The following is a 10647-nucleotide window of genomic DNA, read 5'->3' as shown; positions in this document are numbered from 1 at the left end:
TGTGCTCTCACAGCGTTCGCCTGGACCACTGGCTTGTGTTGACCAGCATTGTCAAAGAACAATTATTGTATTAAATCTATGCGTGCAGTATCATTCTGAGCACTCATCCCACACAGTGGACGCACAGTGGTCTGCTTCTGCAGCCCGGTGGCTTCACCTCCGTCTGGGCGTCTACGTTGCTGTTGTTGGGTTAATGTTGAATACGCCGTCCAGCAGAGCTGAGTAGTTGATGTGTTTTGCTGCAACTTCACCAGCTTCAAATCGAGCGTTCACATCAAACTGGAGGTGACACAAACACACGGGTGACCACACAACTCGACTAACATCAAATGCTCTTGTGTTGTGCGTTGATTATTTTCGGCTCCACTTTGATTCTACTAGTTGCTTAATATTTGTACGTTGTTATTGTTTGTTCCATAATAATGCCTCGTTTAATAATTCCTGGTTTGCTTTTATGTGCTTTTAACAGCTTGGAACACATCTTATCTTTTCAGTGTTGTCCATTAAACTAATAAAGCCTCATGCACAGAAAACAAAAGAACCTCTTTTAAGGGCCAGATGTAATTTTGCCTTTTTGAACAACATCCAAGACTATTAAATATAATGAACCCGAAGAAAAAAACAACAGAGGAAAGGTAAAAAGAAAATTGGCAAAACAAAACAACCAATGAATAAAGAGCAAAAAGGCACTGAAGAAGACCTGATCTGACCAGCCAAAATCTTGTGGATTTTAACTTGAAACCTCTGAAGGAGAGCAGAGCAATTAGACAGAGAAGAGACAAGTGTGGGTTCAGAACCTGAACCTGCAAAGAGCAGCTGGAAACCATGAAAAAGGAAACACACACTTGTACAGTGGCCTGTGTCACTGTTCATGCATGGGCTCCTATTTCTGCTTAGGTTTGGCACAGTGTGTAATATAATAATAATAATAATAATAATAATAATAATAATAATAATAATAATAATAATAATAATAATAATAATAATAATAATAATAATAATAATAATAATAATAATAATACAGGCAGCCGTGTGTCCTGTTAGTCTCTGTCCGGCCCCTCTTTTACATTTGACTATTCCTTTTCACTCACTTGATTATTCCCCCATTGGCTCACTCCTTCACTGAGTCATCACAGACAGTGGTAAAATGTAAATGGACTTTTTAAAATTCTAAGCACATACTGTGAACTCCCTCCCTCTGCTTCTGAGTTCCTCTCAGCTCTGTTCTGTTTGATGGTGTATGTTCCTGGAGGTCATGGTTTACCTTTAAGGAGTCCTCGGGCAGAACTGGAGGTGCAGGGTTCTCTAGCCAGTTAATGCCAGCCAGGAAGGCATGGTAGTCAATCTCTTCCCCTTCTGCAAACCTACAGCACACAGGTACACACTGTTTGGATCTGTCTGACAACAGCTCCTGCTTGATTTATAGGAATCTGCACTTTTCTCAATGTTTATATTTTCAGGTATTCAATCATATGCTGGTTCACACATTTTTCTTTCCTACCAAGGAGTTTCCAAAGAATAGGGTGAGAGCTTGAACTTATGTGGCATTAGTGGGAGTTTACCTGCTGAACAGATCTCCAAGCAGGTTCTCAGGTAGTGGAACGTGGAAAGACTTACAAATGGTTCTTGTGTCTTTGATGGAGAGACGTCCGGTTCTGGACAACCAGAAAAACAGGGACAAATGTAACTATGAAAAACTATGAAAAAAACTGCAAGAAACGAAGACTATAAAAATGAGGCTGACTACACAGTCCACGTACCTAAAGTACTTAAAGAGGCCATTTGAATGAAGCCCATAAAACCTAACAGGCTCCTCAAGTTTAGAATAAGCTCCACATATTATAACTTCATAAGAACCATTAAACAGAACCTCCTCATTAGTTGGTGCTGACACGTGGCTCTGGAATCTATACCATTAACTACTGCACCTATATCAGTTTATGAGTCATAGAAATACGTCCTAAACTGAGTTTGTATGGAGACAATGTGTGTGTGAGTCAGAGGGAGCTTGTCCCCTATGAACACATTTGTTTTCTCAGTAATGCATGACAGTCCAGAGGCCCATTCTCCTCATGCCATCTTCATTACGAGGACGCTGATGAACTAATTAACTAAGAGTGTCAACACAGCCATAAAAACACACAAGCCAAGCTTGACCTTGTGGCTCTGCTGCACATTTCCCACATGTGTGGTTGCATGTTTGACTCTCATATACATGCATCAAACGTTTTTTCTATTCAAAAAGAGAAAGAAGAAGAAGTGTGTGTTTGTGTGTGTGTGGCTACATCCCACACTGGTCTCAGGATTCCATCTGGTTTCAATGCTCCAGTCTCACGCTGCTGGAACTAATCGCTGCTAGAAGATATGGGGCCGCTGGCTGCACGATTGATGTCTTGTTGTGACGCTCGTGTGTGTGTGTGTGTGTGTTTGTGTGTGTGTGTGTGTGTGTGTGTGTGTGTGTGTGTGTGTGTGTGTGTGTGTGTGAGTTCGTGCGTGCGTGCGTGTGTAGATGCGTACACATGCTTATGTGTGTGTGTGGCATGGGTGTCGCCTACCTGTGTCGGTCACGATAACTAAAGGCTCTGCTCAGCTCAGGAAACTCTTCAAACGGTTTCTTCCTGAGAAGGTCCTGGACCACAGCCAGCACCAGGCTCACGTCTGCCTCAGGCTCCTCCCGCACTGAGAATTGTCGGCCCAGGGCCAGAACCTCATGCTCTGACAGACCAAAGTCCAGGCCCACCAGCAGGGCCCTGCAGTAGATCCAGACCTTGTAACCAACCTTGTGACTATTGGGTGTACTTGTACTGTATTACTCATTTACCTGAGTGAGTCGTAGGGGATGAAGCCGGTGTTGTTGGGGTCACTGATATTCAGAAACTTCCTGATCTCAGTCTGCTTCTCCTCAGGAATGGAACGGAGTTTGCTGAGAATCATGCCCACGTTGGATTTGGGAAACTTGGACAGTGAAAAACAAAAATTCTTTACTTACATTTATGTTTGTACATTTATGCATGTTTATTGCACAAACAGAAAGAATGGCTGCTTCAAAGCAAGACTCGGATGTAAACTGGTAAACCATGCTAAACCCAAAACAGACTGTGCTTCGGTGAGGCTTTGATACAAAATCATGCATGACCTGTAGAAAACAACCTTTTTTTCTCCCACCTCCTCAGCGTGTTGTTCCATGTACTTGAGGGTGTATTCATCAGCATCCACAAGCTGGAAATCCTTATTGTTGAGGCTCAGGGCAGCTCCCACATACAGATCCTGAGCTGTAAAGTACTCTGACAGTTCCCTCTTGAACAACTCCTGTCCCGGTTTCTTCACACGACCACGCACCAGAAACTTACCACCGATCACACCTGGTGAACCATGTGAGAGGGAAAGACAAACATACAAAATAACTTGATCCACAAAGGAAGAGCAGCATTTATTCTGATCTCAGGTTTTATATCACTTCGGCAAAGTTACATTACATTACACGCAGTTGGAGCAATGCTGATAAGTTCCTGACCCCATTCCTTGGAGTTTCATTGCACTTAAAATACTGATTTACATTAATGGGAACGTCTCCTTCCTTAAAAAAATATGACTATGAGCTAATCATTTTCAGAAGATTCTGGGAACTGAATCTGAGCGACCTAATGCTTACCATAAGGGTAACAGATTTGTATCTCATGTCCTACTTGTCCAGACAGAGCTGTTTACCTGAGTTCCTTTGTGGTCGTTCATACACGCTGATGGAGTCATCGCTGAGGTAAAAGGAGATGATGAACAGCCTCTCACTGTCCACCTGATTGGTGCTCAGCAACTTGGCGCGAAAATTTAGTACATTACTGTTTAGGCCGCATCTATAGGGACACATGCACTGTGTGTAGAACACAGAGAAACAAATACAGTATAATCTGACTGTGACTGTGACTACAGCTCATCCAACCTGTCTTTCTCCATAAATTTCTGAAAATCCTTCTGCGGGGGCTTGGGTAGCAGGCCATGGCAGGAGCTTAGAGAGTCCTCTTCTGATCCAAAGCCATTGTAGGGGGGCAAAAGCCTCGGGGGCTCAGTGACTTCTGGATCTTTGTACTGAACCGGGGTGAAGTCCTCTGAGAGGAAATGGGAAAAGAAAACTAAAACACTTAAAAGAAGAATGAAACCCAGGAAGAGGGCTGAAATGATCAGAGGCAGAAGGTAATCCATCCACACAGCAGCACTACAGCCAGCATCTGACTGTAACCCTGAGCCGACTTCTGACCCCTCAGAGTCCAGTGGGAGCCTCCATCACTGTGACCTGTCACTAGGGGCTCAACCTGGTCTGCTACTGTGACTAATGCTGCAAGCCTCAAACCCTGCACAGGGTGCTAGGTGCATCCTGGCTCGGTTTTGCTTTCTCCTGCTACCGTGCAGCTTGAATAACTGAGGAGGCATGGAAAAATACCAGGAGTACAGGGTCCAAGTATCTTATGTCAGGCAGACAGCCTGACAGCTGAGCCCTGTTTGTTCTTTTATCCATGAGTCAAGAATGTCTAGAAAACTAGAAGACAACAAAGACCACTGTGCTTCTGGTCTCAACAATCAATTTTGCAGGTAATAGCTATGCTGGCATTTGCTTTTACTGCCCCCTAGTGTTAGATAAATGAAATGCAGAAGAACAGGGCTGCAGAGGAAGTCCTTAACACTGTCCAGAATGAATCAGGGTTCAGCAACACTGGAATAAGAGACATGAGCCACACAAAATCGTTACCTATGCCGTATTTGGAGCGGTAATATTCTTTGGTGAAATCATCACAGTCGGTGAGGATCACTCTTCTGCCCCACACATTCACCTCCCCGCCTACAGTCAGATCATCGTCCTTATAAAAGTCCTCATGAACAGCTCCGGTCTGCAAAAAAAACAGAGACTTGTGAAGGGAACTTAAATGAGTAGAGGACCTAAGATCTAATATGTTTTACACCATCCAAATGTATCCACTCTTCCTCAGCCAGAAGAGCATTAGAAATCCAGCACTGATACAAGCTCAGGGTCAGTGTTCCACCTCATCCGTTTATCTTCTTCTTATACTTTAACTTAGGGGCTCAGTCTATAAACACCTGCCTATAGAGGTAACTTTAGGTTTGATCTCAAAACTAACACATAACACATAAATTCAGTAGCTGTCGTGTCAGTTCACTGGTAGCATGAGTTGAGACTGGACGTACTTTGAGGCTGTCAAGAATGAAGCATTTTCCTTTACTTGGAGAAGCAAACACATTGAGCACTGTGCGGTCTGTTATCTCCCCAGGCTGCTTCATTCTAGTTGAATGCTGCACACAAACACAGAAAACAAGATATTTACACAAGGGAGACGCATTCTGCATGCAAACACAGATGACTTTTCCTTGAGTCAGAGCAAGAGAGACCAAAACCTGACCAGAATCCACAGAAAAGAAGTGATTGTGGGTGTAGTGACTTCCCATTGGATGGTGAATTCTGGTCGACCTTTCAGACTGACATTTAATGAAGGCTTCAGAACAAACCAGATTGCTGAACTGAAAACATTCACACACACAGCCATGATTGAGGCCTGGCTGTCTTTCAAGATGAATTAGACCCTAGTCGGTAACTGGAGGAGAAAGCCAAATCGCCCGGGGCAAACTGGATTCGACAGCAGTCCTGTCAGACTCAATGAGTTCTGGGTGAGGGGAGGGATGGTGGGAGAGAAATGACAAGAATCCATCCAACCAGAAAGAGAATACATAAAATTATTTGGCTTTGGAAAAAACGTTGACAGTAAAACGACACGTGGAAAACTACTGACGATCAAAACTGAATGCAAGACTATGAACGACAAGCAGTAAAACACATTCTGCTACATGATGTTCTCTAAGTGTTTGTCACCACCATGAAGAATTCATTAAACAATCTGACTTCCTAGCTGACTGTTCTAAATTAGAAAGTATTCAGCAGTTTTATTAACCTATAGGATCCTATTTGCTTACAAACATTGCTCATATTTCCTCTCTCACAGTTGCACCTCCGAGACACTTTCTGCACATCTTAGAGTGGTGTCTCACCTTGGGCAGTTTGCTACGTCGCAGAAATTTGGGGACAGTATCTCTCCCAGAATTAGGGGAAACAACCTCCCGGATCTCTATGGTGTCATCAGCCAGGAAGTAGTGCAGTACGAGCTCCCGCAGGTCGCCGTACGTGCTCTCTGTGTCGTCCCAGAAGCAGTAGAAGCACAGGACATTGCGGTCTTGCTCCAGGAACTGCTTCAGTGTGTCGTGCCTCTCGTATGGCCGGAGTGGCTTCATACTCTTCTCAATCTAGATGAGGAATCAAATTATCAAGTCCCATAAATTTGTTTGATCATTGTTATATTTACATTTAAGTATCAATAAATTTAACTGGGCATCAGAACTGTGACATGAACGGCTACTAGCTGATAATATGAATACAAAATAAAAACAAATACATAAACGCAACAAAACATCATTCACTAAGGATTACTATGAATGGAAGTTTTTCTTTGCTATATCTGTGAGAATATTCATGTGTACAGTATAGGATTAAAGGTCCTTTTAACTCCAAACCGTTGTCTCACTGGCAAGCCTACCTCCTCTCTGAGATTGCTGTAGGGGTCATCAGGTACAGGAATTGGGTCATTTAGGCGTATGCCAAGTTTAGTGAGGAAGTTTCTTGTAAAAGGATCACAGTTGGTCACAGTGAATGTACGGGAGTACAACACCATCTGTTGGTTGAGGTTGAAATGGAAAATGTTGTAAAACTGGCCATCATTAGGTAGAGGCAGTGGGATGCGATGGCGATGAATAAATGTTCCTTCACAAAAGAAGAGCACAACAATGATCAGTGAACATGTATTAAAATGCTTACTATGAATAGATCCCAAACATCCTATCTCACCTTGAGGGATGCCGCTGTTCTTGTACCCTGGCTCCACCACCTGTATGGTATCATCTTCCAGGTAGAAGTAAATGTTACACTTGCGGATTCTGTGGGTCTCATGCTGTGCTTCAGCCACAGCTTCCTGAAAGTATGCTTCAAAACACAAAGCCTGGAGAATCACAGACATTTTTGAAGAAAATTAACCAAAAGACCTTTGGTCACAGAGTGTGAATTAATCGGATCTAATCTGTTATCTTGGTTTGTAATGTGCTAATGAAATGTTCAATCATAGATTACTAGCATAAACCACTGCAAGCGATATCAAAAGTAATAATGAACATGGTACACTAAATGAACCGTGTGGGTTACACGATACTACAGTACCCAGACAGAAGTGGACCATTAAGTCCGTCACCTGCTTGTCAAAGGCGACCCATGACGGCACGCCCCTGCCCTGTCCTTTGGGATACACGGAGTACTGTGGTTTCATCTTCTGGCCAACTAAAGGCTCTCCTCCGATCCCCGGCTTCTCTGGTCCCACCAGCATGCGAACTCCATTAGACACGTCAAAATGCTGGGATTTGTGGAATTTCTCCTTGTCCAGCTGTAGCGCAGCATGAAATCATATGTAACGCCTTCTGCAATATGGGTTTTCCTTACATACACTAACTGACGTCATTTACACGTAGCTGATGAACTCAGTAATCGTCTTTCTTTCCTTTTAGAAAACCTCCTGAAATTATTTAGTTTTACTGTCGTAGCTGTGCTACCACCTTAGCTGGCTTAGCTACTGCGCCTGCAACATCCACGTAGGAAGATCAAAACATTAAATTATTTTTCATTATTGGACTGTCCCGGTTACTTTAACTTCAACGTGTTGTCAATTAACGTTTTAATACAGCTAAACGTACACGCATCCATGTTTAATCTTTAATAATTAAATCTAAACGCTGATCTGTTGGCGTTTCTAGTTTAGCATTAGCTTCAGTAAGCTAGCTGCTATCATCTAGCTGAAATGTAACTTGAGTGTCCGAAACAACCTGAGCTAAAGTCTAAGACTTTACGTAAAACGAACAAAATGTAAAATCTTACGTATTTATTGGGAGAATTTCCCGGTAGAAACGGTAAAGCCATAACGGTTATTGCTAAAAGAAACTCAGAGCTGCTGTAGTCTGTAGTAGTTTAAACTGTGTTGTAGGTTGCTATGGAAGCGGTGACTAGGGACGTTGCCTGGCAACCACACCAATTATCTTAGAGGATACAAGATAACACTTTATTAATCCCACGATGGAGAAATTCTTTTGTTTGCAGCAGCAATAAACATTGGACAACAACAGAATAAACAGTATTAACTGTACAAAAAAAATAAATAAATAAGGCAGAGTAGATTCAAATCCAAAGACATTGTGCACATATTAAAAGTTCAGAGAGTGTAGAATATGAGAGAACATTGGTAGTAATGATATTGGTATTGTAATAACACTGCAATGAATGAGTACATTGTGTAGGTACATATTGTGTGTCACTGTAGTGCTGTGTTGTAGTCAACACGTTCATTCATTCATAATTAACACAGCATAGTCATAAAATAAGTGATTTATTTATTTATTTCATTTTCAAACTTACTTTACAAACCACAGTTTCCACCTAGTGCTAAACAAAAAAATAGATAGATTAAATATATCAGGAAAGCTGACCAAATCAAGTATGACACATCTAAAAAGGCATAACAATACCATGTCTATCAATACTTAACATTCAAATTTTACATCTGAAAGCAACAACAGATTATGGTTTCTGAAATTTAAATACACTCAACATCATTACTGATAGGATGCTATAGCCCCCACCTGCCATGTAAATTCTTCTGTAATATCAGAATATTATATTTCTTTGTGGCACAATCTCTGACCAAAATAAATAAAGAACAACATTGTGAGATTCATGTTTTCTTAAATGATTCGGTATAATATGGATAATTAATTTACCCAGAATGTGGAGCTTTTAAAAAAAGGGCCTGCAGTCTAATCCTACATTCATATCAGGAGTGCTCTCCTCCATGCTCCTTGCATGAAGATACAGTACCAAATTAGACAACAGTATGTGCAGTTTATCTTCAAACATGTATATACTGTAACAGCTAGTCTTAAGTGGACTCCTTCCTGTCAAACCCTTACTGTATAAATCACTCAGCATTTATTTGTTTTAGTATTACTTCTTATGGTTGTTTATGACATCAGAAATGCAGGCTTTGTCATTTGGCAGAAACTAAGATGCCAGACCGAGCAGGAATCCTCCGATGAAACCACTTGTGACAACAATATTTTTCTTCACAAACTCTGTGGACTAAAAAGTCAGAAAATCTGTTAGCTCGTAAAGTAGTATTTCTCATAAACACAAAACTACCAGTATGTGAAATATGATGACACTCATAAGGTCCTGAATGTCTTTTGAGTGAAAGTCATGACACAAACCTCACCTTCTCAACAAATGTGTTTAGTTCTGGGCCTGCTTGATTGGTGCTTTTCTTTAACTGCTTCTTTGCTTTGTTGACATCCTTCTCTACTCTTTTCCAGTCCACTTGGATATAGCCACTATTGTTAGCTATCTGGGAAAACATGCACCAAATAGAAAACAGAAAAAAACATGAACAAATATATTTTTAGGTTCTGCTAAACCTAAATCATGTATTTTACGCCCAGTGATGCAAGGATACCTGCAACAGTAGAAGACCTCCCCCTACAGCTGTAGCAGCAACCTTTCCCACCTTCTGGAAGAGATATCCTGCACACCTAAAGTGAACAAGTCACGAGGTTAAGGTGCAAGTGAGACGCACCAGAAACAGGCAAATCAGTGCAATGCAGAGGCACAGGGTCAGTGGTCTTCAATTTAATATTCAGTACTAAATTAATTGTACTGTATCCAAATAAAACATGGAGGGGAGGCATCAGAATGCTTACCACCCACTCACGCCACCCAAGGCTATCTGTGTGGCTACAGAGTACTTCTCTGCCACGGGGCCCGAGTTCTTTCCGAAGAGGCGGTTCCACCATCGCTGACGTTTAGCATATTCTGTCAGGTCTACGACCTTGTCATAAATCTCCTCCTCCAGATCTGTGTGTTGACACAAACACACAACACGCCCTTCACAAAGACAATACTACTGTAACGGGCTAATCTGTAACTTAGTATGTAGCAACACAATTAGCCAAAAGCTTTAAAGTCCAGAATGGTTAAGTTAGCAACAAAGTCTTTCTGATTCACACGCCACGCGTGTTTTAACGCGAGAGGTGTGTCTAAAGATTAATTAGTTGTTAGCAATGTAACGTTAAAGTTATTGGTGAACGAGTCAAGTTAAGCTAATGCTAAGCTACAGTTGAAAAGTTGACCATCGGGTTATAAGCTACGTCTGAGCAGCTTTTAGCAGATAGAGGTTTGCGGAGACGCCTGCTCGATGGCGCCAACACATCCTGGGTGTGAGACGTGCTCACAGATTTTCCGTTACACCAAAACAGAGAAGTAAATAGGTTGGAGGCCCGCTCACCCTTATCACGGTTCGCCATTTTGGGCTCCGGTTTGTCCTCCGCTGCCTGCACGTCCGGCGTCATTTGCATAATGACTGTCAAAGTAGATTCAGATTGGTTTACTTGTCATGTGCAGGTTAACGCTAAGTAAAAGAAACAGAAAGAATATTAATAATAATATTAATAATAGCATCATCACCATTATCAGAATAAGACTTTTAAGGTTTTATAAACGTTGAA

At 41.8% G+C, this 10647-nt stretch overlaps 2 protein-coding genes across 2 annotated transcripts; both read right to left on the bottom strand.

The window, feature by feature from the left end:
* Positions 1-20: 20 nt before the first annotated feature.
* efhc2 (EF-hand domain (C-terminal) containing 2) lies at positions 21-8133 on the bottom strand. Its single transcript, XM_029135744.3, has 15 exons — positions 7976-8133; positions 7299-7487; positions 6902-7052; positions 6594-6817; positions 6052-6303; positions 5197-5301; positions 4742-4880; positions 3938-4103; positions 3709-3851; positions 3166-3362; positions 2822-2955; positions 2556-2750; positions 1563-1655; positions 1265-1364; positions 21-279 (listed from the first exon to the last, which is right to left on the bottom strand). Exons 1-15 carry the CDS (start codon positions 8015-8017, stop codon positions 172-174), a joined length of 2238 nt encoding a protein of 745 aa, XP_028991577.1. The 5' UTR covers positions 8018-8133; the 3' UTR covers positions 21-171.
* Positions 8134-8472: 339 nt separating this feature from the next.
* fundc1 (FUN14 domain containing 1) lies at positions 8473-10573 on the bottom strand. Its single transcript, XM_029135751.3, has 5 exons — positions 10428-10573; positions 9844-9997; positions 9600-9675; positions 9363-9491; positions 8473-9229 (listed from the first exon to the last, which is right to left on the bottom strand). The coding sequence occupies exons 1-5, from the start codon at positions 10495-10497 to the stop codon at positions 9152-9154; spliced, it is 507 nt and encodes a 168-aa protein (XP_028991584.1). The 5' UTR covers positions 10498-10573; the 3' UTR covers positions 8473-9151.
* Between the last annotated feature and the right edge of the window lie 74 nt (positions 10574-10647).

This window comes from Betta splendens, chromosome 21, assembly GCF_900634795.4.
Source record: "Betta splendens chromosome 21, fBetSpl5.4, whole genome shotgun sequence".
NCBI lineage: Eukaryota > Metazoa > Chordata > Actinopteri > Anabantiformes > Osphronemidae > Betta > Betta splendens.
The sequence above is the reverse complement of the archived record's forward strand: the minus strand, read 5'-3'. Positions and strand labels throughout refer to the sequence as shown.

Coding starts and splice junctions, on each gene's coding strand:
- efhc2 (XM_029135744.3), bottom strand. CDS start 8,017: ATGGCTTTACCGTTTCTACCGGGAAATTCTCCCAATAAATAC. Junction 3,852..3,937: donor AAATTTATGGAGAAAGACAG/GTTGGATGAGCT, acceptor GTGTCCCTATAG/ATGCGGCCTAAACAGTAATG. Junction 1,365..1,562: donor CTTGGAGATCTGTTCAGCAG/GTAAACTCCCAC, acceptor TGTGTGCTGTAG/GTTTGCAGAAGGGGAAGAGA.
- fundc1 (XM_029135751.3), bottom strand. CDS start 10,497: ATGCAAATGACGCCGGACGTGCAGGCAGCGGAGGACAAACCGGAGCCC. Junction 9,998..10,427: donor AATGGCGAACCGTGATAAGG/GTGAGCGGGCCT, acceptor GTCAACACACAG/ATCTGGAGGAGGAGATTTAT. Junction 9,492..9,599: donor GAGGTCTTCTACTGTTGCAG/GTATCCTTGCAT, acceptor ATGTTTTCCCAG/ATAGCTAACAATAGTGGCTA.